The 27,928-nt window shown below is 37.1% G+C and overlaps 1 protein-coding gene across 2 annotated transcripts in view; it reads left to right on the top strand.

Annotated features, from left to right (window-relative positions):
- Nucleotides 1-27,928, top strand: part of TAGAP (T cell activation RhoGTPase activating protein) — a 157,896-nt gene that overhangs the window by 124,533 nt on the left and 5,435 nt on the right. For both annotated transcript variants that reach the window (XM_074187952.1, XM_074187953.1), the window contains 7 exons: nucleotides 21,794-21,835; nucleotides 22,380-22,458; nucleotides 22,551-22,604; nucleotides 23,280-23,346; nucleotides 24,820-24,983; nucleotides 25,831-25,992; nucleotides 26,773-26,882. In XM_074187952.1, coding sequence (XP_074044053.1) covers nucleotides 21,794-21,835; nucleotides 22,380-22,458; nucleotides 22,551-22,604; nucleotides 23,280-23,346; nucleotides 24,820-24,983; nucleotides 25,831-25,992; nucleotides 26,773-26,882 — 678 coding nt within the window. The remainder of the gene's footprint in view (nucleotides 1-21,793; nucleotides 21,836-22,379; nucleotides 22,459-22,550; nucleotides 22,605-23,279; nucleotides 23,347-24,819; nucleotides 24,984-25,830; nucleotides 25,993-26,772; nucleotides 26,883-27,928) is intronic.

The raw sequence follows: 27,928 nt of genomic DNA, 5'->3' as shown, positions 1-27,928 counted from the left end.
TTCAACGAGCTGATAGAATAACCTTCCTAATAGCCACCCAGAAGGTCTCTCTTAAGAACTTTAGAACTGATTGTGCAACATGGGAGACACTGTAATTTGTCTCCAACATAGGGTCATTTTGGTTTTCATTGAAAATGAAGGACAAGAACCAACCTACCAACTTCAATGAGCTGATGGAGTAACCTTCCTAATAGTCACCCTGAAGGTCTCTCTTAAGAACTTTTGATTGGGCAACATTGGAGATACTGGCACAAGACCACCCATTTTAGTGTGCCCTCATCAGAGAGGACCTGCTCTTTATGAGCATGGCAGAATGGAACCAGCTCAAATGACACTTGAGATACTTAAGTTAGAGAAAACATCCCAGGTGTTCACATGGACTATTTGTGCTGAATCTGTGGTAGAGCATTCCAAGCTTGTATTGGTCTTATCAGCCAGAGGTGAACACATTGTCTCTAATGTAGTGATGCCATTTTGGTCTTCTTTAATAATGAAGGACGAGAACCAACCAACCAACCAACTTCAATGAGCCATCTGACATTGATTACATAAGATGTAGCCACTAAATGTAGATTTAAAAAAATAGCAAGGCACAACTGCATTTTCACTCATGTTGTCATGCCCTATAAATAAGAAGGAAGTATTTACCTGAGGTGACTCAAGGGTTGGGAAGAAAAACAGGGACAAGAGAGTTCTATTAGTATGTAGTGGAACACTGATAACTTTGCAGAGAGACCTTGGCTACTTAGCTACTAGTACAATTTGTGGTCCATTCGGTTTTCTTAACCTCACACCAGGGGAAATGAGTCATAAACGTCAAAAGGAATTAAAAAAAAAAAAGAATGTTCTGATAATGCCCTGAAGATCTTCCTTAGCCACTGACTAAGGCGGCCACAGACAATAATCCTCATTGCCATTTTGATTGATTGATAAAAGTGCTTGGGGTTAAATCTTAATGTCAAATACAGTGGAATACTGGAGCAATCCCCACAACTCTTGAGATTAGTGGTGGAAATCACCACCAAAAAATGAGACATCTGTTAGGAGTGGAAGTGAGATTAGAGAACTATCATTCTTATTATCCCTAGGGCTTGGTCCAGAGCCTCTGCCCACAGCAGACACTTTGAATCACAGACTAAATCCAAAGGTGAGGTCAGAGGTCAAATTGTGCAACCCCCTCAGTTTATACTTGAGAACACTGAAGTCCAGAGAGATTCATTGTTTTATCAAAGGTCACACAGGTAAAAAGTCCTCTGTCCCAAGACTAATGCTCTTTTCACTGACCAATTAACAAACTGAAGTGAATTGAATCAACCTAATCTTTTTTATATACACAGGACAGTATACTACATTTTTTTGCAATAAGGCAGGTGAAAGGTGAATAAGTGCCTGAATAGTGGTGAGGGTTGTGTAAGTGAGAGGCTGAATTATAGACTGTGTCTTTGCCCCAAGGGCTTATGATCTAGCTGAAGGAGACGAGTCCTATACATAAAAAATAACAGTTTGGGATGCCAGGGCTGAAGCTATGATGTTAGGTATGTGATTTGGGCTTGCATACATCAAAACTGCACTATGGCTGATAAGTGGCCTGAAGAATTTTTGTTAAATTCACCTCTACTTTTTTTTCAGATTTTAAAAATACAATTAAAATTAACAAATCTTTATTGGGAACCAACCATGGGCATTATCTATGCCCCAGAAAACCATTTCAATAGAAAAGAGGATAGGGATAGTGAATGAGACAAACTCTAATAAAGGTCTTGTGCTAGTTTCAGAAGATACAAGAATAAAAATTTTAAAATCCCCCACCCTTAAGGAACTGAGAGTCAATGGGGGTATAGGAGGGAGATAGCAGAGAGGTTGTTGTTCGCCTTGGAAAGTTTGTCAAGGTGTCTTACTTCTAAGGCATGAATTGAATTCCCATGTATATTCAGATGTAGGAATCTACATTAAGTTGAGAGAAAATACATAAAAAGGACCTAGAAATTGGGGGAGGAAACACACAAGGTGCCATGGCAAAAGATGTCTGGGAAATGCTGTGGAGGCCTGGAGATGAGCAAGATGTGATGTGATGCAATCATTCAATCATAAATAAAAAAGTTACTTGTTATATATGATTCAGGGTGAAACAATGGCTAAATAACTGGATTTGGATCAGAAAGACCTAAATCAACACCTTGCCTCCAACACTTACTGACTGTGTGGGCACTCAACCTTTCTGAGCTTCAATTTCCTTATCTGTAAAATGGGAATAATAATGCTTTCAAAACTTCCCTTACAATGTTTAAATTAGATGTGTGTGCAATGGTTTGAAAACTTTAAAGACTAATATCAGTTATCATTATAATTAGTATGGATTTTCTGAGTATAGCACAAAGAAATGCAAATTGAAAAAACTGGGAGATACTCCCAGTATCTTTTTAGATACTCTAAATCACAAGAAACACAGCTTAGGAATAGTCATTCATGGATGAAGTTACAATTTTCCTCGATATTCACTGACCATCTTGGATTTCATTAGCCTACTTTTCTCCCTACTTCACTAACAATACATTCATTTCTGCATTAATGCCTATTTTGAACATACAAATTTGTTGCAACTTGATTGATATATTAAGGAACAATTTAAGTGTAATAAGAAATTCATGTTTACTTATACATGATTTCACCCTCAAGAAAAGGAAAGAATGTAGAACACCACACAAGTTCACGATGATTTATATTACATTCCAGGGCAGATAGTATGAAATGGGCCCCCAAATCAGTTGGGAGGGGCAATGGCAGAGACTCCAGATCAAACCAAGGCTGCTGAGAGAGTAGGAAGACAGGTGGGGAGAGGCTGGCCTCCAGCACAATGGTGGCAGGAGATAGAGGAAGAAGTACTACCATCTGATGATTCTGGCTATCACTAATTATTCTTGATTATAAACATTAAGATCAGTTGTTTCTTGCTTCTGAAAAACCACAAATGTTATCAGCACCCTCTAAGTTTTGGTCTTGAAAGTAAAGCCAACTATCATTTTTCTGTCCTAATTCTAGAACCACTGGTTCCATTTGCTCTTCCTCCTGCCCCCTAAATTTGAGTGCAGCCCAATTCTCAGCTTTAGCCTTTTACTCTCCTCTTTCTCTCCTCTCCTTCCTTTAATGAGCTCGAATGTGGAGATGTTTCATCTCTGATCTCTGTCTACCTAATTTCCACATCTGTATCTTCCATGCTCACTGCTCTCCTGGGCTCTAAGTCCATATTTTAACTGAAATCTGGACATTTGCATTCAGATTCAACCCATCAAAAACAGAATTCATCATCTTTTATTCAAAACCAATGCTTCTCACCTCTGGACTAATCGATTTCAGTCATCCAGTAGTCAAACCAAGTTTAACAAGTGAAAAAAATAGTAAGAAAATAAAGTTAGGGAAGCTAGATGACATAGTGGATAGAATATTAGAATAGTCAGTCCTGAGTTCAAATCCTATCTCGGATACTTATTAGTGGAGTGACTTTAGTCAAGTCACATTTAACCTCTCTGTGCCTCAGTTTCTTAATTTATAAAAATGAGGACAATAATAGTAACCCCCTTCCCTATGGTAAGACAGAGTGAAATAAAATGTAAAGGATTTTACAAATCTTAAAATATCATTTAAATGTAAGCTATTATTCTTAGGAGGATGTTTCCAAATCACTAAAGGATTATTTCAAATTATTGTCTAATGAATAAAGTTCAAGAGCCTATATCATATTTGAAGTTTTCCACAATCTTTTTCAACCAAACTGTACCAACTGTACTCCCTCTGTCCTTGTGTATTTTTTGACTCAAGCCATTTCCAATGCTTGAATATTCTTTCCTTTATTGTTACCTCTTGAAATAATCATCCCTACAAATATTATTAATATGGAAATGTTTATCATAGTTATACATGTATAACCTATATTTGATTACTCTATTTCTAGGAGAGGGGCAGGGGAGGAAAGGAAAGGAGGGAGAAAAATGTGGAATTCAAAACTTTACCAAAAAAAAGACTGTTGAAAGCTATATTTACATGTAGTTGGAAAATAAATTAATAAATATTAAAAAACTGTCATTACTTTAGGAAGGAGAATCCTTTTCTGATCCCTCCAAGACAAAAAGTGTTTTTTCTTTCCCATATATCAAGCAACACTTTGTTTCCCTTTCTGATGTTCTATTTAGTATTAGTTATTTGTTCCAGACATGTTCTATTTGTGTATGAATTGTAACTTAACTTGACTGTAAACTCCATAAGAACAGTGATTTTGTTATTTTCTACACACATCCATTGCCATACAAGTGTAAAAGACATTTCCCAACCTTTTAATTTTTCTGATATGTCATTATTATTATAATTATGAATTACTATAGATCCCCTTGAAGGGGACTTGAAATGTTCTGAGGTGTGCTGTGCTTGGCAAAGTTTCAATAGTTAAGAGTTCCTGAAGCTGGGCCATGTCGGATGTAGCCTTGAGGAGGAAGGAGAGACTAGATTACATCTGTGAAACTGTTTTTATTGTTTATCAAATATTGATCGGTGTTTACCAAGCAGTTTCCCAACACAAAAGCCCATCTTTAAAAAAAATGATGTTATGTAGATGCAAATTTTACTCCTTTACCTCCAAAGAATCAAAATTGTGGGTGATCTGCCTCAAAAATGGAGAGAGAAATGGTAGGGATAAAGGCTGAAGCATATTTCCAATGATAACCAACCTAAAAAAGATCATTAAGGAAATGTGTGATACATCAACTACAGAACAAGAGTTGGGGGAAGGCAAATGGACCCACAAACTGCAATGGTCTCTGATTATTGAGTCTCTACTCATCGGGGGGAACAAAGCTCACACAGGCTAAGGAAGCATGGACAGGCTCTTATTCTCCATAGGGAAAGGGCAAAACCATTTGAAACATTAAAGCAAACCCATCCCCTCAGCACCTGGAGGAGGGGTCTATGTGTGAAGCAGGTGCATAAACAAAGTTGTGAGATTGGTTTGGAGTTTAGGGATGAAATTTGAAAAGAGTTTTTGCTTTTCTTTTTTTTCAGCATAGATTCTGATTACATTTGCCTATCCTGGATGTCATCCTTTACAGTAAAAGTAGCCTTTGGAGGCCAGTATGAAGAGAGTCTTCAACAGATGCCAAATAAGGCACAGTATCTGGGAAGGAGACCACACACATTCAAACTAACAAGTGTCTTTTTTTTCCTTTAAACAGGGAGGCACAAGTCCTTGATAATTTTTTTCATATGACAAATCAGATGACTACAAAGTTAGAAAGTCAAAGAAAGCAAAGTAAAAACAATCTGGAAAGGCAATCCTAGAAGAATTATACTAACCAAACCTTTTTCCATGACTTTTGTGTTTTGTTTTGTTTTTCTTGCTCAGAATTTACTCATGCTGAAGATGTAACTCACATATCTTTAACAAAGCCATAATTTGCATTTTTCTCCTGAAAACAACTTATTTGACAATATTGTGGTAAGCTGCTGGGTAGACACTGTGGTCAGTTTTTCCTCTGCTAATATACACATACAGAGACTCAGAGGATCAGATCATGGATTTAGAGGCAGAAGAGACCTGAGAAATCACATAGTCCAGTGGTTTCATTTTATTTATGAGAAAACTGAGGATTAGAGGAAAGGTAGAATTTGAACCCAGGACTTCCACACTCTTCATCCAAACATAGTATTTTCTTTTTTGCTAGAGTTAAACTCTTGCAGGGAAATATTTTTTTAAAGCATCAGAAATAAAGATGTTTAAAATTATATTTGCAATACCAGCTGAGGGCAGCCTATAGGAACCAGTGGCAATATCTCAGCCTAGAAGCTCACAGATAATAATCAGTTAATCTTTAGATGGTTTACTTATATTCATTTTTATGTGGTGAAGGGAAGAGAGAACATTTTGATCTCTTGCTCTTCCCCCTTTTTTTCAGGCAGTTGGTTTGAAGATACTAGGTTCATAAAAGATTATCTTATTCAATGAATGTTTGTACCACACCACAAACATAAATTAATAAGTCTCACAGAGTTCTGAGACCAATTTAAAATGATTACAGAAGGAGCGGCTAGGTGGTATAGTGGATAGAGCACTGGACCTGGAGTCAGGAGTACCTGAGTTCAAATCCGGCATCAGACACTTAATAATTACCTAGACTTGTGGCCTTGGGCAAGCCACTTAACCCCATTTGCCTTGCAAAAAAACTAAAAAAATAATTACAGAGAGGGGCAATATACCATTTTTCAATAGGAGATTTCTTGATGGTAGGAAAGATGGGGAACACACGTTTCCTACTTCATTACCTGTGTGACCTTGGGCAAGTTACCTTTGTCTCTTCTAGCACCATCATTCCTTATAAGCCCCACCAAGGTTCTAAAGTGGAGTTCTTCAGGACTAACTCTAAATGGTCAGCATAGCTATGGGATTTATTGTGAAAGGTTGAATTCACTAAGATTGGGTTATTTAATAGAGAGTCTCTATATTAAATGTCAAAAGACATTTATTGGCAGTGATCTTGAACATACAATTCAGCCCTCCTTTGGCAAAAAGGTAGTTAGTTCCCTACTCCCAGTGGCTCCCAAATGATGTTGGACACTTCATCTTAGCCCACTGAACCTCAAAACTCCAAGGGATCAGCTAGTCTGAAGTTCAGACAACTCTCCAAGACTTTTATTTGAGGAAGACAAGAGGTTCAGTCATTAGGATGGCACAAGAAGCAGCCACTAATCTGAACAAAATTAAGAAAGGAGTTTGCTTAGTGGTGGTGTGGGGCATGGTTGCTGTCTTCCACGCTTTGTGAAACCAAAGGAAAGGGAACCAGCTCAAAACATCCACTGTAAGACACCATTTATAGACAATCAGATGGGCTAGTTCTGCTTCTGCTTTGCCTTACCACACTCATTATCAAACTTAGCCATTTGGAGCTAGTGGTCTGTACACATTGTTCTGAAGGAGTGGGGTATATCTGTGTGCATTGTGTGTGTGTGTGTGTGTGTGTGTGTGTGTGTGTGTGTGTGTGTCTGTAACTGTGTACATATCTGCATCTGTGCAGGTGTGTGTGCACCTATGCAGGTGAGTCAGGCATAAACATAGTCAGCCTAAAGGAGAAGGGAGAGGATGAACTCATGTACCAAATTCTAAACTGAGTAGCACTTTCAGTGTGAGAGCTGATCTACCAAGAATGAATAACTAGTCTAGGGGGGGAAAGATCTGAGAAAAATTCAGTGGAGAGAGTATGAAAGGTCTATGAATATAGTCGTTCTCAATGGCACTTCCCAGATCTTTATTTTGATTACCTGAAGAACCCTGTTCTTCTGAAATAGTTGAAACATATTTATTGGAAGATTGTGTGGAGTGTGCATTCAGTTCAATTTGGTTTCATTAGAATAGTTTTGATTGAAGAATTCTGACTAGACTACTCCTTTATCAACCAACAAGCATCATTAAGCACCTATTAAGCACCAATCAGGTGATAAGTGATAAAAATTACACAGTCCCTGGCTTCATGGAACTTATTTTCTATTTATACATATACATACATAAATGAAGACACAGAATAATATAAAATAGAGACAAATACTAATAAATGAGGGATTAGGAAAGGTTTCATATAAAAGAGGGTGCTTCAGCTGTGTCTTGAAGGCATATAGGAAGAGAGAAGGAAATAAAAAGGAATAATAATTTGTTGAGTACTATACAAATATTAAATCTCTTGATCTCATACCTCACAACATACCTATAAGGTGGGTGCATTATCTCATTTTACTATTGAAGAAACTGAGGCAGAGGTTAAATGACTCACTCAAGGTCACACAACTGGAAAATGGTTGGAGCTAGATTTGAATTTGGGTCTTCCTGACCTCGGGTCCAGTTCACTATCCAATGTGCACCTAGCTGCTTCTATAGTATAAAGGATCAACATGATTTTAAGCATTTCCTTTCATTCTACCAACTATAATTTCCCCACATTAAGTCAAAAATGTATGTGATTATGGATATCATCAAAATACTTAATAGAAATTAGATATTTAGTAGTAATATAAGGACCATGAGATTATGGACTTAGATGAGTTATCTTTCCATTAGGAAACAGTGAAAGAATAAGTGTTTATTGCAGCCTCTTGACCAAATAATCAAATAATTTAATTTTTCTTCAGATTTGGATTAAACCTACAGGCATTTGAGAATGTTCATTTATTCTCAGGATGTAATGCACACTTCTAGAGTGGGGGAAAAGGGAATAACAGAAAAGACCCTAAAAAGCAATATACTTAGAAGGGCCAGTTTTAATATGATTAAAGAGCAAATTAAAAACTAGTATTGTTTTCAGGTAAAATTGAAAGCCATAAAAAAAAATACTAGAAATTTTCAAGTAAACAAATAGGTAAAGCTGGTAAAGTCTCTTCCCCCATTAGATATTCAGATGAAAGGAAAAAGCAATAAGAAGTAGAAATAAAGGCATAAACATCAACTGAGGCAACAAAACTAAGTAAAACAGCAAATAATGTGATTTTCTTAGAAAACCCTAAAAATCAGGGCAGCTAGGTGGTGTAGCGGATAAAGCACCGGCCCTGGAGTCAGGAGTACCTGGGTTCAAATCCGGTCTCAGACACTTAATAATTACCTAGCTGTGTGGTCTCAGGCAAGCCACTTAACCCCATTTGCCTTGCAAAAACCTAAAAAAAAACCTCTAAAAAATCATCAAAGAAATTAATTGAGAGAATAATATTTTTAATAGATATAAAATAAAGTCACAAAAATCTTCAGCTTTTCTGTACAAAAATAACAAAATCTTGGAGGGAATGATGGAAAGATAAATTGTATTCAGAAAAAAATAATAGTAACTAGTCTACCTTCTCCCCCCACACCCCATTACTTCAACCCTCTGATGATAATATATATGCCTCACTGCCTCCTGGAAATATCTACAACATGAGTTCTTCACCTGGGTTCTGAAAAGTATTTTTGTAACTCTTTCAATGCAATCAAATAAGTTTTATATTCCTACATCTTTTGCCTTATATATTTAGGACCATGATTTTGAGAAGGGATCAGTAGGCTTCTCTAGGCTGTGACACAAAAAAAGAATCTCTGAGTTAGAAGTTTTTCCTCCAAGACCTTTGTCGAGTAATGATAAAAGTCTTCCTCTCTTGGTGCCTTAATAATCACATCTAACATAGTCATCCCTTTAAATTTTAATCAAAATATATACCCACCTATTAATTTAGTTTTAATTTTTTTCTCACAAGAAGACAACAAAGTATATCTGGTATTACTAACCCCCACAATGACCGACAAATGAGGAAACTGAGATACAAAAACACTGAATGACTAAACCAAGGTAACACAACTAAATAATGACAGAACTACAGCCAGACAGATGCCAAAGTTTCTCTATTACAGGAAACACCTATAGCAGTAGGAAGTTGACCACAGATGAGCTAATGCTTAAAGATGGTAAATTAGCCTAAAATGAATAGATATATCTTTACACCAAATAAATCTTACTGGGAAATATGTCATCTGTTTAAATTCAAATTTGTTTAAGACTGAATTCTTTAGACCCTTGAGTGACCATAGATCATGTTCATGTGTTTGACCTTTTGGACTGTGATCCTTCCTCATATCTGATCTGTTTTTCCAATCCTCTGGACATCTTACTATTGCTAACCTTCAACTGTCCACTGTGTGAAGATAACCTATCACTGGTTTCTAACAATCCACCACTTCCTCTTGTTCTTCACCATTAGAACCATTATTTCTGTAGATTTCCCTACCCAGATCATGATATATTGTTACTGTGGCATCCTATGAAATAAAGGGCAAGTCACAGCTTCTGGTTCAAGATAAAGGAAAGTTTGTTCACTAAAAAATAGGAATTCCAGAGGCTACAATGGCATGAATAGCAAGGCAGAAGCGGGACCTGGATGGGGTAAGCTTGAGGAAGATGGAGAATGGGAGTTAGGGTAATTTTAAGCAATTGGTAATTGATTACTATAGCTATACAAACACATAGTAGGAAATTGTTATAAAAGTAACAGTATTTAATAGAAATTCTGCATTTGTTTAGTAATATTCAGTCCAATATGACTCTTTGTGACTCATTTTAGGATTTTCTAGTAAAGATACTAGAGTTACTTAACATTTCCTCCTTCTGCCCATTTTACAGATGAAGAAATCGAGGCAAACAGGGTTAAATGACTTGCCCAAGAACACCCAGCTAGTAAGTGTCTGAGATTTGAACCTTGGAACTGCTTGACTACAGATCTGATGCACTATTTCACTGTACCACTTAGCTGCTTTGAGAAATTCTGCCTGGGAAGACCCTTCATAACATCTTTAACAACCATTTTGCTTCTACATGAAGCAAGATTATTATTATTATTATTATTATTAGTAGTAGTAGTAGTAGTAGTAGTAGTAGTAGTAGTAGTAGTAGTAGTATATTATTAGATGCCCACTTATTCCTTAGGCAGTTATGTGACTTAGTATAAAGAGTTCTGGGCCTGGAACCAGGAAGACTTGATTTAGAATCTTTCTCAGACATTTACTAGCTGTGTGATCCTGAACAAGTCAATTAACCCTATTTGCCTCAGTTTCCTCAACTGTAAAATGGGGATATTTTGAAGGGCTATGAGAATCAGATGAGATTATTATTGCTTAGATTATTGCCTGACCATAATCAGAATTCTATAAATACTTGATCTCTTTTTTTCCTTCCACAGAACCTAAATCTGCTTCTCTGAAACTTATTATAGGAGTATAGTATCACAGAACTAGAAATGGGAGGTACTTTAGAAGTCACCTTGTTCAAACCTTCTTTTTACAGATGAGTAAACTGAAGGTTATTTGTTCTTATCTTTGAAGTAAATATTCCTTTGTAAAAGCTAAAGAATGTTAAATGCTTAAATGGAGCTGGGGTGCTAGTCATTGGTCCATGCAAAGGCAGGAAGGGGGTAACCTGAACTGATGCACTCTAGAAGAGATACCCCCAAATCCCTCCAATACCCTGAAACCATAAGAAGCAATATAGCAAGCCTAACCCTAACAAAGGAAAGTTGTAATGCATTCTTATAAGAACTGAATGTATTTGAATTTTCTGTCCAAAAATAGAACCAGGGATGCATTGAATGGTTGACAGAAAACAAATTTTTGTCATAATCCTTCTTCCTTTGTGAAATATGAAAAGAGGAAGTTTGCCCCAAGGTAAAATGAAAACAAAACACAAGAAAGAAGTTGACTGTTAACTATTTTTTAATTCATTTCAATACCGTTTTGCTCAGTACCTAAGAGACCCAATCCTGGACAAAGAAGGTAATAATTCTTGTTAAATTAAAAGTTTTAGGGCAGCTAGGTGTCGCAGTGGATAGAGCACCGACCCTGCAGTCAGCAGTACCTGAGTTCAAATTGGACCTCAGACACTTAATAATTACCTAGCTGAGTGGCCTTGGGCAAGCCACTTAATCCCATTTGCCTTGCCAAAAAAAAAAAAAAAACCCTAAAAAAAAAATAAATAAATAAAAGTTTCAAAAGAAGTAAAAGGTGTCCTAAAATATCTCCTTGTGTTACATGTAACAATAAGAAAAGATGTGTTGATGTGTGTAATTCATTAATATAGTCTGGAATGTTCAGAGAAAGTTCCATCCAAGAAGTAGAAATTGAGCTGGGTCTTATAGGAACAAAGAGGACAGGTAGCCATGGACTGCTCCCCTCTTAGAGACTTATAAAGGAAGGGAGGGAAGAAAATCCACAATCCATGATGACAAACCTTTTATTTATGAAGAGTAGGCAGGGAATTGGGTTTGGAGTTATTATCTGAGTTCTACTACTGCCTACCTTTTTAACCTCCTGGACCAGAATGTGAAGGGGTGAGATGGGATGAAGGTTGGGGGACAGATAGGTTGGACTAGATTACCCATATCAAAGGTCCTGTCCAGTTCCTGTCCTCTCCTTCCATAGCCCCCACATCCTGAGCCAAAGAAAAAGATGCAAATGGTCTCCAGGTGGGGGAGAGGGAGGAGAATCACTTCTCTGATTCTCTCAGATGGTCACTCAGTGGGCCAGGGTCATCAGTCTTCTAGAGTGATCTTCAGGCTAAAAGCCTCATTGCTTCTCTGTCCAACTAGATTCTCCTAGCATTGTACATATCTGACCACTTGCAGAAGTCAGTGGAATTATTTAAATTCCATAATCTGAAGAATCTGGGCAGGGAAGGATTATGTTTTTCAAAAGAAAATGGGAGTGGGTGGATTAGATAGATATGGAGAGAGTAGAAGTAAACTCCCCATCTGTTTTATGTTGGGTTTCTTTTTCCCATAACTGTTCCCAAATACAGTACTATGTTTATAAATGTTTCTATTGTTGCTCAGAGGATTGTAATCATGCCAACCAAAATGAATCTAGAAATCAGCCAGTGTGGAATATTCAGAAGCACTGGTGCAGAACCTGTCTTCCGCTAGATTATATCCAGGGCAGGGAGCCATATTACTGGGTGGCTGTCCCCAATAAACCTCTGTGGGATTTTCTCCTTAGCCAGCCATCTGAACAAAGAATCTATTTTTTGAACATGCACAAAGACCAACAGGCAAAATATACGATGACTGCCAAATCTCGTGGAAATGAAGCGAGGGAGGTCTTCCTAGCTATCACTATTGATGGACAACTAAAGAAAAACTTTGCTAAAACGAAGTTAGAGCGAATGACTTGGGTCTCTTGTTGCCATATTCAAGATATTCTCATAGTACTATGGCACCAAGAGCCAATCTTCCCCAGGTTAGGAATCTTTGTATTCTCTGAGCTCCTCCATTAGAAGCTTGAAGGCAGAGAACTGGAAAATAATAGAAGTGTAGCTGAGGAATGATGGGAAAAAACACCAGTTCTGAAACAAAAGACTGGACCTCAGTTTCTTCATCTGTAAAATGGAGATAATACTTTCCATGTTTACCTAAAAATACATCAAAAGGGATGAGAGCTCAGTGAGACACTCTTAAAACCAAAAAGCATCATATAAATGGAAGCTATCATTACTCGCTTTTGTAACCTCTATAGTGATCTGAACATAGAAACCGTAATAAATGTTTAATTCATCTAACCCTGCATAGAAGTTAAAAGGCACTCATTGTTAAGACTGATGCTTATACCATTCATAGCTCTTTCTATCATCTGTACCTGGTTGGATTGAGGAAGGGGCTTCCTCAAATCTATGTTTACCAAACTCTTAAAATTTGAAAGTCATCACTATCTTGGTTTCTGTAAATTAACTACCTCATTAGAGATTTTCAAATAGCAATCTATAGAAATAACAATTACAATACAGAAATCATGGATTTTAGTGTTTGAAGGAGTCTCTTAGGCATCATTCAGTCCAACTGTTTCATTTTATAGAAGAGATAGCACTGCAAAAAATCTAATTCCTCTTTAATCTTTCATGTATTATTGAGGTCATCTATGAAAGATTAAAGAGGAATTAGATTTAGAATTAGATTAGAATTCTTCTTTCAATTAATGGTTCAAAACACCTTCACATTACTCTTCATTCTTGAGAATGACGCAGTCCTTTTCCTTGCTAAGACTAACCTCTCTCCCAGCTTCTCCCTCAGATTACCTCTTTGATCATCTCCTTTTACTCCCTAATTTTCAGTCTCTCCTAATCTAAAATCAAATGTATTCTATGTCAACCATTTAAAAAAAATCTTCACTTGACCTAGGATCCCTTTTAACTACTCTCCTGTATCTCTCCAGTATTTCACAATCAACCAAATTCCTAGGGGGGGTAAAAAAACAAAATAAAACCAAACCACCGTACATTCATTGTTTCCATTTTCTCACCTCTCACTCATTTCTCAGCAACTTGAAATTTGACTTTCATGTCCGCCACTCAGTTGAAATTCCTCTGTCCAAGGTTACTAATTATTTCTTAAGTGCTAAGCCTGAAAGTAAAATTTCCAAGATAGAGAAGTTGAGTCTTCCTAGATATCAGATATCGGTTCCTGATTTTTCCAAAGTATGTAGCACTCCTGGTGTTCTGCTATGGTTTTCTTGCTTCCTATAAGATGTATTCTCCTTGATCTCCTCTGAAGTGTCACCTCATTCCTATGAATGGGTGTACCTGAACATTCTGTTGAGGGTTTCCTGCTCTTCTCTCTCTGCATTCTCTATTAGTGATCTCATCAATTGACTTCCAAGGATTCAATGATCCTCTCAATGCAAGTCTCTGCAAACATAGTAAGACTTCCTTACTTTCTTGAACTGAGAAATTGAATCTCCAACTTCTTTCTGGACATCTTTACCTAGATACCTCATGGACATTTTGAACTCAACAACCCAAAAAAGAACTCATTATTTTTCCCCCTCTAAACCCACCCCTCTTCTTAACTTTTCTGTTTCTATTAAGGGTTTCATCATTCTTTCAGTCACCTAGGCTCATACCCTAGGAATTAGCTTTTAACTATACTCTCTCATCCCTCATATCCATTTAATTATCTTATCATATCCATTCTAACTCTATGATATGTCTCCCATCCTCCTTTCTCCACTCTCTTGGCTACCACTCAAGTTCAGACTTTCATCATACAACTCTTGATTGGGTTTTGGGCACCCAGTCTCTTCCCTCTCCAGACCATCCTCTACACATTTGCTAATTTGATATTCTGAAAGTCTGACTGAGTCTCTCCCTTGTTCAAGAAGCTTCTGTGGCTTTTTATATTTGCTCTCCAACCCACTCAAGAGCTGCTCTGCTGCTTTGCATTTATACTAAGGTCTAAGCACCATTGCACTAATATGACCACTTCTTTCTGTGCACAGAGATTATCATCTAGGGTTCCACGTCAGTCATGATAATGATGATCTCAAACCTCTATAAAAGGAGGATGATTAAAAATAATAAAATTAACTAGAATTTCTATAGTGCATCAAGGTTGGTAAAGTGCTTTTACAACTATAATCTTTTACCCCTCCCCCCAGTGACCTTAGGAGGTAGGTGGTATCATTATTTCCATTTTACAGATGAGGAAACTGAGGCAGGTGATGATTAAGTAACTTGCCCAGGGTCACTAGGGTAGCAAATATGTAAAGGTGGATTTGAACCATGGCTCAACATCCTGTGGTTTGTTCACTATATCATCTATCTGCCAAGGAACTATAAAGAGGTTTTGCCTAGAGGTAGAGTAGAAGATAGTCATTAGTACAGGGGGGCACTACTGATGATTATTATACTCAAAACCTCCTTTGCTGAAGGTCCTAAGGGTAAAGAAACAGGTGCCATCATAGACATAATTGAGATTGACCTAGTTATGAAAGATCATCTGCAAGAAACTAGCTTCACCAAAAAATCTTAGCAAAAGTATATCAGATTACATGAAATTAATCAAAGGCAGATTTGAAGAGAAGAAACCAAATTGAGTGACAGGAACTGCAGAACAAATCAACCATATTTTGGCTAATTTCAAGAATTATCCCCAATAAACAAAAACATGGATCCAGGTGGCATGGTGGTTCCACTGGACTTCTGTGAGGATGATATGCTCCCAGTGAAGACTTTTTTTTTTAAAGGATGGTTTCAAAATGAAGAAATGTTAACAGGGGGCTGCTGTCATCATAACTGGATGTTATTTTTTGTCACTTTCACAATATCCAGACTTGGACAAACCTATACTGATGTCATCTTCAATTTTATTCATTTATTATTTAACTTTGATTTATTTAGAGTGAAGGCATTGTTTTTAAAAATAAATCCCTGCAATTGACATACCTTCTAGGAGGTATGTCCAGGAGGACATGCCAGGAGGGATGGCTCCTCCGAATCGCAGGATCTTTGTGCCTTATCAGTTATGCCAAGACCTCCACAAGCAATGTGGATTATGCCAAGACCTCCACAAAGCAATGTGAATCTTCCCCCTCCAGGATGTCGGCACCACCCAGTGACCACTAATGGGGATTATAGGTCATCAGTAACTACTGTGAATCAGACCCTGTACTAGCTAGGGATATAAAATAACAATGAGCCAGCTGTTTCATTCTGAAGGCACACATTGCATTGGGAATCAAGAAGGAAGAGAAACAAAAGAAGAAAGCATCAAAAATGAGTTTATAAAATAAGAAATGTTTTCAAAAACAAAAAAGCAGAGGAAGTTTGTGCTTTCATAAAACAAACCAGGGGAATGAATAGGAAAATAATTTAAGGATTTATTGGGGGGTAACTCCTTTGTGAATTTATTTTTTTCTATTGATGCCTTTTTCAATCAAGAATAAAGCCTAGGAAGACTTCTTTGGAGTTGTCTTTAAAAACAAGCTAGCCCCTCATCTGACTGGGATCATTTAGTTTCCATAAAAGCTGAAAATGAGAAGAGAATAGCCTTCCCAAACCAGTGTAGGAAGTCAGAAGGTGCTAAGTGATGGGAATATAATGAAAGATAAAGACTCTCAAGGAGTTCACAATAGTATCTAACAAACAGGTTACACTTTGAGTTGGTGAAGTTCAAGAGTGGGGGGAGGCTAAGGGTTTGTGTCTCACTTCATCCACTAATTCAGAGACTTTGGACAAATCACCTAACCTCTCTCTGCCTCTGTTTCTCCATCTCTCTCTAAGGAATATGACCAAAACAAGTATTTGGCAGGAAAATGAGAATTAATGGGATAGTGTTTTGGACTTAAATGTGCCACAAGATACTTGAAGGACCCAGGATTTTCATCAGTATGCTTCCTTTCATCACCAAAATATATCATAACCCCCTCCATAAATTGCTAGAGCTCCCCCAAAATTCATTACTTGTTGACTGTAACTCTATGATGACAAGCCTCTTTGACCTTAATTAGGTGACCCTTAGACCCTCACTAGCCTCCTATTTGAAACACTTCCAGTCAGGTAGGACCTTGAAAGACTTCTCTTTTGGCATGGCTTTAAACAACTCAGGCTCACCTTCTCACCACTAGGAGATATCAGAGCAAATTGGAAGGAGAGGGCTATATCAATATAAGCTCTTGGATCATATGTCATATATCAAAAGAGCTTTAGAAAAAAAAGAAACAAACTTTCTGACAATTAAAGTTGTCCCAAAATTGAATGGGATACCTGGAGGGATAGTAGGTTCCCCTCCTCAGAAGCCTTTAAGCAGGGAGTAGAGCATCACTTAATATGAATCAACCTCTAATTTGTGGATGGTTGAAGCTAACTGGCAGGATAGAGACAGAAGAGTCAGGAATCAAAAAGAAGCTTCATTTCAAAGTGAGAGAAAACTGCTTGCAAGGAAGGAAGGAGCTAAACACATGTGCCAAGGTCCTGCCCCAAGTGGAGGGGATGAGAGGCAGTGCCAGGAAATCTCAAACCTATACCAGTGACTACACAGTGAACTGTACCCCTGACAATAGGGGTAACAGTAACAATGAGATAAGTTAGGTTTTTTTAATATTTTATTTTGTTTTCCAACTACATGCAATGGTAGTTTTTAACCAATCTTTTTTTTGGCAAGGTTTTGAGTTTTACATTTTTCTCCCTTCCTTCCCTCCTTCCTCTCCTAGACAGAAAGCAATCTGATATAGGCTCTACATTTATAGCCATGCTAAACAATAGATGCATATTGATCATGTTGTAAGAGAAGAATCAAATCCAAACAGAAGAAAACATTAGAGAGGAAAAAAGTGACATGATACCTAAGACAGCTTTTAAAAATTAAAGATAATAAGCTCCACAGTTTAAACTCCACAATTCCCTCTCTGGCTATGGAAGGTATTTTCCATCACAAGTCTTTTTAAATTGTCTTTGATTATTATCCTGCTGAAATGAACAAGTCCATCATAGTTGATCATCACCCCAAGTTATTGTTAGTGTGTGCAATGTTCTTCTGATTCTGCTCATCTCACTCAGCATCATCATCAGTTCCCGCAAGTCTTTCCAGACTTTTCTGAAATCCCATCTCTCATGACTTCTTATTAAACAATAATCTTCCATTAAATATTTATACCACAATTTGTTCAGCCATTCCCCAATTGAAGGGCATTTCTTCAAACATGCAATTCTTTGCCACTACAAAAAGAACTGCTATGAATATTTTTGTACATGTGGGGGATTTTTACCCTTTTTTCATGTTCTATTCAGGATACAGACCCAGTAATGGTATCAATGAGACAAGTTTGATTTCATGATGGGAATAGGGGTACTTGTCAGAGCTTTTCTGGTGCTCATCCAAGAGAATACTTAGTGTCCATCAAAGCAATATAATAATTATGTGATGTTGCCAGAGGGTGACATTATCCAGAGGATGAACACAAAGGATTATCATTATGCCAACCTCAGGGCAGAGGTTTGCTTTCTGGGCATTAGTTTTGAAAAGTAGGGTGTCTTCTAATATCCATATATGTGTGGGCTGAACTAAATGACCACTGAGGTCTCTTTTTCTCCGAAATTTTGTGATTCTGTGATGCTGTGGTCACAGATAAACCATGAGCCTCCTGTCAGTGAGACCAGGGGTTCCTTTTTAATTCACCCACTGAATTTATTAGATGTAGACAATTGGTGAATGGGCTCATCACCCTTTGGAACAAAGATGATTACAAAGACACACATATATGTAAATATAGATAATAGATAGAGATAGAGATAGAGAGCTCCTCTTCTCCCTGAGCATCAGTCAGTGAGTTGGCAACTGAAGCATACATTATATTGGTCTAAGCAATCAATAAGGGGGGGGGGTTTCTTTCCTGTTTTCCTCTAGAATTATATGTTGTTTTTTAAATCATTAAGGACTTTGATCAACAAGAGAGTGAAAATACACCACAGTAAATGAGAAAAGGAGAAATTACAGCAAATAGCAGTGAAACTGATATTATTAGGGAAGAATAATGACAGTAACTTGGATTTATATAATGCTTTAAGGTTTTCAAAGCTCTTTACATACATTCTTTTGAATGTTATCTACAGCTATATTCTAACAAAGCAAAGATTTAGAGGAAATTGATAATTATCTACAAAACTATGAATTGATAAAACTGATGCATGGGATATGCCAGAAATTTTAAGTGAAGTGATAATATTTTCTTAAAATATATGTGCTGCTAAAGGGAACAGAACTCATATTATTCTGGGGGGCAAAAACCGGAAAGAGAAAAGAGCTTGGTTTTGGAAGTTTTGGTCCTTATAACAGCAGAAAACTGGTCTTAGTTTTAGGTGAATATCCTTAAGTGATTTCATTTCATATAATTTAAACTCAAGAACTTCGAAGGCATAGGTCGATGAGTTATTGGAAGGCATAGGATGATTTGGAACCATAGGGAACTGACTCTCAAAGATGAACTTCAGAATAAGCAACTTTACTTTCATTGTCCTAAGTCAGACTCTCATCACCTCCTTCCTGGATGACTGTTATAGCCTCATAATTGATAACTTTGCCTCAAGGCATTCCCTTCCCCAATCTATACTTCACACAGCTGCCAAAGGTCTGAACATGCCACTCCTCTATTGACTAGACTCTAAGGTACCTCCAGGACAGTACCTCTAGGTACCTCATAATACCTCTATGAACTCCTCTGGTGTTTAAAGCCTCTGACAGCTCAGCTCCAAATTATATCACCAGGGTTATTTTATCTGTCTTCCCTGTATGCATTTGATGTTCCAGAAAAACATGATCATGGAGCAGTTAGGTGGCACAGTGGATAGAGCACCAGCCCTGGAGTCAGGACGTCCTGAGTTCAAATCTGACCTCAGAAACTTAGTAATTACCTAGTTGTGTGACCTTGGGAAAGTCAATTAACCCCATTGCCTTGCCTCCCCCCAAAAATGACCTATTTGATCTTTTTCACATATGGCAACCATTTCCATTACATTGTACAAACTGGTTCCCATACCAGGAATGCCCTTCCCTTCTTTAGTACTGTCATTTAGAATCCCTTGTTTTTGTTCATTTGATTCAGCTGTGTCTGACTCTGTGACCCCATTTGGAGTTTTCTTGGTAAAGATACTGGAGGGATCTGCCACTTCCTTCTCCAGCTTATTTTACAGATGAAGAAACTGAGGCAAATAGGGTTAAGTAACTTGCCCAGGGACACACACATTAAGTATTGAAGGTCAATTTGAACTAATAAATTGGATATTGAGGGGATTCCTCATCAGTTGGGGGATGGCTGAACAAGTTATGGTATATGAATGTTATGGAGTACTATTGTTCTATAAGAAATCATGAGTAGTGGGACTTTAGAGAATTAAGAATTGCATGAACTGATGTTGAATGAAGGAAGCAGAACCAAGAGAACATTGTGCACATTAACAACACTGTGAGATGATCAATTATGATGGATGCAGCTCCTCTAGCACTTTAGAGATCAAACCCTGAAAGACCTACTATGGGCCATTCACATCCAGAAGAAGACACCATGGAGTCTGAATGCATCTATGTTTACTTTTTAAAAACTTCTTTTATGTTTTTCTTTCCTTTCTCATGTTTTTTTCCCTTTACCTTTAGTTCTAATTCCTTTATCACAACCTGACTAATATAGAAGTAATGTTAAATAGGATTGTACATATACAACTTTTACCAGACTGCTTGCCATCATTTGGAGGGGGAAGGGAAGGTGATAGAAAAATATGAAACTCATAAATGGATGAATGTTGAAAAACTACCATTGCAAATAACTGGAAAAAATAAAATTTCAATAAAAAGGAAAAGTGATGAGGGCCTTAGGTGGCTATGTGAGTGGAAAAAAGGAAACATATACAAAAGATGTTGGGAAAGTAGAAGTAACAAGACTTGACAACAGATTGGATATGTGGGTTGAGTGAGAGAGTGAGGAGTTGAAGGTGATGCTATGGTTTTTAAACTTGTGTGTCTGAGTTGATGGTGACAGTAGTAAGGAAGTCTGGAGTGGAAGGGTGGCAGGGTGCAGGAATGGGAAAAAGATAATGGGGTTCCATTTTGTACTTGTTGAATTTATGAAGTCTATGGGTTAACCATAGACTTAAAGGAAGTTTGTTGGAGATTTGAAACTGGAGGCTGGCAGAAAGGTTAGAGTTGAGCAAGTAGATTGAAACTAGTCCTCTATTTGTTACACCAAGCTGCCTGTCACCCACTCCAAGGACTTAATTTTATAGAAGAGGAAACTGAGTCCAAGAAAGATGAAATAATTTGCTCGGAGTCACAAAACTAAACTCCTTCTATGACTCTTAAGAGTATCAAATATGGTGATCAGCAGCCAGGGAACATACACACACACACACACACACACACACACACACACACACACACAAACACACACACACATATTCCACTGGAACTATCATAGAGGATAGTGGGTGGTCTGGAGAGGAGAGTAACACAAACAAGAGAATGGTCATTTGAAAGTATGAAATATGTCACTTAAAATATTCCCTCTTTAGTAAAAGCTAGAGTGTTTACCTATATAGAGTGTATAGCATCATTTTTAATTCACACATCCCACCTCTGACATTATGGGGAACTTTTACCTGCAGAGTGTGTCTATGTCATCATTTCCACTTAGAGCAACTCACAGATTTTGTTTGTTCTTTGTTTAAAAAAAAAAAAAGAAAGAAAGAAAAGAAAAAAAGTAGCCCTGTGCCATATAAGGCAAGAGGAAGCTTCAGGCTGCAGGGTGTTTGGCTGGCGAGGTCTGAGTGTGACAGCCCCATGATGCTTCTTCCTGTCTCCGTGACATTCTGAATTTCCACCTGCCCCCACTCTCTGCTTATAATGCACAACACATGAGCTCAGAACTGTTCAGTCTCTTTCTTCAGCGGTAGATTAGTTGTGGCAGAGTGTGTCATGCTGTTTCTCCCATTTTGTACAGTTCATCAGAGGTGAAAGAACTCTGGCTGAAGACACTCCGAGGGTAAGTCCTTTGGATTACCACTAAGTAATAAATATGAAGTCTGACTTAATCATAGATAATGGACAACACATATCTAAGAGAACAGCTGCATGTCCATAGAGATTATGAGTTCTGAAAATGGGTATCTCTACCAAGGGCTACAACGGTGGGATTTGTTCTCTTCACCTCTCCAAGTAGCTAAATTCCTGTGGGGGGGGGTGGAATTTAACTACTTGGAGAGGTGAAGAGAACAAATCTGGATCATTTTAAAAGCTGGTTTGACATCAGTTTGCATTGACTCGATAGATGAAAATCATTCGGTCTAAAAGTAAACTTGAATTCAAACGTAAAAAATATTACATTTTGGAATGGTAAAATTCTACCTAAATAATTTAGGAATTGAACGAGTTATAGATTCTCTCCTCCGAGCATCTGGGGATGGTTAGAATTGACTTTAAATAAATCTTCTTTTCTCAAAATAATTTTGAAAATCTGCTTTTAAGAGAGCAGCAATTGCAGTTGACTCTGACTGGGTTTAACTCTCCTGCCTGCTCCTTTACCTCAGGGAGAGCCGAGAGAGAGTAAAGATCATCACCATTCAATCAGTCCAAGCTCTAATGAAGGTGTTAAGTGGCTGCAATGCTGTAAGTTTCCCTACTGCTTTTAAGAATTTGTTTCTTACATGTTAGACCCCAAGACCAGTCATCATTCTCATGTTTTTTTCTTTTTCTTACAGTCCAAAACACTAAATGCAAATGACATGGAAACTTTAATTGAGTGTCACTCAGAGGTAAGAAGGAAATTAAATATTTTGTCTTGGACCAGAATTTCAATTCATTTGAGTCTTGTTTAGGATGGATATATATATAGATATGTAAAAGTTCAGCAATGTGGAATAAAAACAGTCCAGACTTTGGAGTTTGAGGACCCAGTTTCAAACTAGTTATATCATCTTGGGCATCATTTAGTGTTCCTTTCTGTGTAAAATGAGAAGTTAGACTAGATGATCTCCAATATCCTGGCCAGCTCTAAAGCTATGATCCAATAATAATGTAATAACAATTTCCAATTAACCTAGAATCTGTTATATACTATTTCTTAGAGTTTAAGATTAATTCTAGAGAAACAGAGAGGTGATGTACTTAACATTCAGAACAAGACACATGTTTTGGACATAGTCAATGTGGGAAATTGTTTTGATTTACTATACGTATTTGTTATGAGGGTTTGGGTTTTGTTTGGTTTTTTTCCACCCAGGGGAGAGAGAAGGAGAAAAAAAAAAATAAGCGCTTGCTAATATTGATTTTTTAACTTAAAGACATTCATTTTAGATTCAGGGAATTGTTTTAATATATTCTAATCTCTTTTAATATAAGTAAAACATTCTCATTGACATGTGACGAGTTGATTTAGAAAGAGAACTACTTTAATAAATGATTTCTAACTGAGATAAATATCTTTCTAGGGCGATGTCAAAGAACATCTCTTGCTGCCACAATGTGATGGTGAAGATGGGATTTGCCACCTGATTGGTGAGTTTCAAAAATAAATTTATATCTTATATAAATGCTGAGAGTCAGTGTTCTTGGTTGCAAAACCACAGAGTCTTCACTACTAAGAATTTTAGTTTGATAAATGCTCTGTTAACCACTACAACATTAACACTTAGATGGCTAAGTGTTCAGCCTGTCGGTTCAGAGACAGTTGGCTCAGAAAGGAGAGGCACTGTACTCTTTCTAGAACAATCACCCTCTGAGCCAGTTTAATGAATCCCTCATACACTTTTGGTTACTTCAGAATGCGCATATAAATACTACAAAAATGATGTATTTTCTAAATCTCTCTTTCCTTCTCTCACTTAGTACTGTCCTTTTCCCTTCTGTCTCTCTTAGATCTTGGACCTTAGATCTTTTTGTAGTTTTTGAGCATAAGTAACTTTTAACTACAAAGCTTATTCATTTTCCCCAAAAAAACAGAAATGGATATTTTGTTTGACATTTTCTTTTTATTTCAGAAATTTCAGAAATAGAGATATTTCAGATTTTACATATCTGAAATATCTCTTTCTCTCTCTCTCTCTCTCTCTCTCTCTCTCTCTCTCTGTGTGTGTGTGTGTGTGTGTGTGTGTGTATGTGTGTGTGTAGTTCTGCTTGGTAGACAGTAAGTTATAAAGAAGGTCTCAACTTGTGCTGATAAGGGAAATTTCTTTACCAGAGAGCAATATACTTCACTGAAATATCCCTATTTAGGAACTGGAACATAATGTTTCTGAAATAAAGAGAAAATGTCAAACAAAATGTTCATATCTGGTTTGTAGAAAAAAGAATAAACTCTGTGGCTACAAGTTACACTAAAAATTCTCAAGTGCAAGGTTTGGGAATAAGCATTTCCCCCATTTAGTAATAATAAGTGAGACACACTAAGGCATAATCAACTCAAGAAAGCAAACAACAGAAACTGCCCCCTCGTGGTCAGTGTTGGATGTTTCCAAAGAATTAGTCGGTCAATGCTATCTTTATCTTTATGAAACTGAACAGTAACTTCCTCTCTGAGAGTTTCATTTTTTCATCTGTATAATAAGGAAATAAGAATACAGGGCCACCTCTCAAAGGAGTGAAATACTTGGATAAGCTTCTGGTCAAGAATGTCCAATGTGGTGGTTAAACCACTATTTTAAGGCTAGAGTATTGATGGTTCACATGTTACTTTATGAACTTTTTAGAGAAAATACTTGCCTCAGCATAAAAACAGGAAAGGTGGAGACTAGTTGGGTCTTGGTATTGATGTTTAGGACTTGGTTGCCTTGGTGATAATGTGGTTGTTTTTCAGTCAGGGTTCTCTTAAGTTTCTCTTTTCTTCTCTGTTTTCTTATTTTTTTTTGAAATTATTTCTCTCATATAGTTGGTTACTATGTGATAACACATTGCAGATATTTATTTATGTACCATTGGTTGCATGAAAATTTGGTCTCAGTTGTCTCTTTTGCTTGTTCATGTTTGTTACAGAAAATAAGAAGAGAAAGGTGATACCCTGGCCTTTCCCCATGAGAAGGCCAGTCTCCTCATCAGAATCTTCTGGGCTTTTAGCACCAGAATGGAAACCCTCCCTGTTTGACCAGCCCTTGTCAATAATCTGCGATGAGGATGACATTCTTCCCCAACCCATTCAGGTATACTGGCTGCCAGACCCATTTCAGTTCTGTCTCCTTGTTGAATCTTAGGACCAGATTCCATGAAAGTTGTGCTTTTATGATATTCATGCTAAGACTACTGAAGTAAAGTTATTCCCTACCAATCCTTTCCTTTTTGAAATAGAATTTGTATGCAAGAGCAAATCAGGAAATGGTGTTCTTCTTCCCTCTCTCCAAAAGAAGACCCAATGACCCCAGAACTTCAGGCTTTCTATAAGCTGCAACAGATTATAGCTATAGAATATTAGGAATTTAACATGGAAATCTATTGAATAGTTATTCTATCAGGACTACTTAACCTGGGGTCCATAAACTTGGGGGTATTGATAAAACATTTTAATAACTGTACTTAATATCATTGGTTTCCTTCATATGCCTATATATTTTATGTATTTAGAAACATTATTTTGGGAAGAGATCCATTGGCTTTACCAAACTTCAAAAGGGACCTTGGCCCAGACAAAAAGTGAAGAAGCCCATGTATATATGGGATGGATTCATAGTTGGGGGGAGCAGGAGCTGCATTTAAGACTATATAAAATAGCTACCCCATTTCCCATGGCACCAAAGCTGGGCAATGTTGAAGAGAATAGTGGTGACCATGTTGAAAGAAAGAAAGACCTATGTATAAAAGCTGCCAGATTCATGCTTCTGACATACCTGACACAAAAACTGAAAAGGTAGCAACTTAATGCAAAAGACATCATTGTGCTAAAATTGATTCTGAACTTAAAGATAAAAATATCCTCAACCAACTATGGATCTTAGTTTCGCTAAGTCAATCCAATAAATGTAATCATTTTTCATTTCTATATGTTTCCTATAGGAAATCCTTAATATTCTTCAAAGCAAAGGTCCTTCAACAGAAGGAATATTCAGAAAAGCTGCCAATGAAAAAGCCCGGAAAGAGCTTAAGGAGGAACTCAACTCAGGGGGAATGGTCAATTTGGAGACCAGACCTGTGCATCTATTGGCTGCAGTTTTCAAGGTAAATTTACACTATGAGTTATAGTTCATAGATCTAGAGCTGGAAGGAACCTATATAGACCATCCAGTTCAGTTCCTTCATTTTACAGATAAAGAAATTGCCCAAGCTCCCATGAATAGCAAGGATATATAGGCTGGGAGTCAAATCAGGGCTAAGATGATAGACCGAAGATTTTAATAAAAATGTGACCATTGTAAAATTTTAATAAAATAACAAGCAGTTATTATCACTCTAAGATTCAGACTAGTTGACCCTAAAAGACTGCCATTTTAGTGAACTTTTTGGTATTGATATTCTCTTTATCCCTGTGTCCCAAACTCTTGCAGGAATAGGAAACCTAGGTTGATTTCTGAACAATCTCATGTCATTAGATTCCCCAGTTTTAGAAGATCCTGCTACTATTAGTTCATACCTGGAAATAAAATTTTATACCTGCCAGCAGGTAATCATTGAAGAGTAATGTGAAATAAGATAGTTTTCCTAATTGAAATTATTGGAATAGTTGTATTAAGATAAGAGCTGGGGGCAGCTAGGTGGCACAGTGAATAGAGCACCATCCCTGGAGTCAGGAGTACCTGGGTTCAAATCAGGTCTCAGACACTTAATAATTACCTAGCTGTGTGGCCTTGGGAAAGCCACTTAACCCCATTTGCCTTGAAAAAAACCTAAACAAACAAACAAAAAAAGATAAGAACTAGTTTCCCTGGAAGGAATCAAAGATATTAGCACATTCCACAATAGATAGACAGCTGTTAAGCCACATCCTTTTTCTTCAAACAGGATTTCCTCAGGAGTATCCCACTTAAGCTACTTTCATCAGATCTGTTTGAAGAATGGATGGCAGCCTTAGAGAAGCCACAGGAGGAGGACAAAATTGAGAACATAAAACAGTAAGTAATAAAAGCATTGATTTCAGGAATCATTTCTCTAGACTAGTAGATAAAGGATCATAGATTTAAAGTAGCAAGGGACTTTGGAAACCATAAAGTTCAACCACAGGCAATAGTTAAGAGTATTTTATGACTGAATTTATAAGATCATAGTTTTTAAAAACTTGGGTAACTTGTTCACCATCCTCCCAGAACATGAATATTAGGGGGCATCCCTAAAGCTTAAAAAAAGATCATTGTGAACCCAATAAAACTTTTAAAAGAGCAGGCAATAGGGGTAGCTAGGTGGCACAGTAGATAGAGCACTGGCCCTGGAGTCAGTACCACCTGAGTTCAAATTTGACCTCAGACACTTAATAATGACCTAGCTGTGTGGCCTTGGGCAAGCCACTTAACCCCATTTGCCTTGCAAAAACCTAAAAAAAAAAAAAGCAGGCAATAAATGGATAGAATTCATTACACCAAGTTTGGAATAAAAATATAAAGAGATTTGAGGAGGTTTTAAATAAATTCATGGATGATAAATCCATTAAAGTTTATTAAGCAAAACTATGAGTTTCTAAAGGATGCCTCTAACCTTCTGAGCCTGCAATCATGTAGAACAAATGCAAATATGCTATCTTAAAAATATATTTTAATGATCCTCCCAGATACAGAATATTGAATGGAACAGTCATCTTCCCATTCTTATGAACATCTGAACTAGAAATTATGTGTTTATCAGTATAAGTATACTCAATATTCAATGTATTCAGTATTAGACTTAATAGTTGAATTCAACATATTTAATATTCAATTTAAGTATATCTTTCAAGGGACTGTTTATTTTAATAACTAATAAGTTCAACATATTAGTGAAAAGACAGTTCTAAAATCTATTTTAAAACCATCAAACCCTAAGAACTCGCTGTACCATAACGGAGACTGTGTAAACATCATGGTTTCTGCACATAATTGGATGGCTAAAGTACAGCTTGGATAGGATAGAAGATAATGAAGTTTTTTTTTCTTTAAAAGATCCAACTTAAGATTATCTCAAAAGCACT

This window comes from Macrotis lagotis, chromosome 5 (genome assembly GCF_037893015.1).
Source record: "Macrotis lagotis isolate mMagLag1 chromosome 5, bilby.v1.9.chrom.fasta, whole genome shotgun sequence".
Lineage (NCBI taxonomy): Eukaryota > Metazoa > Chordata > Mammalia > Peramelemorphia > Peramelidae > Macrotis > Macrotis lagotis.
This window is presented reverse-complemented; position numbering and strand designations above follow the sequence as displayed.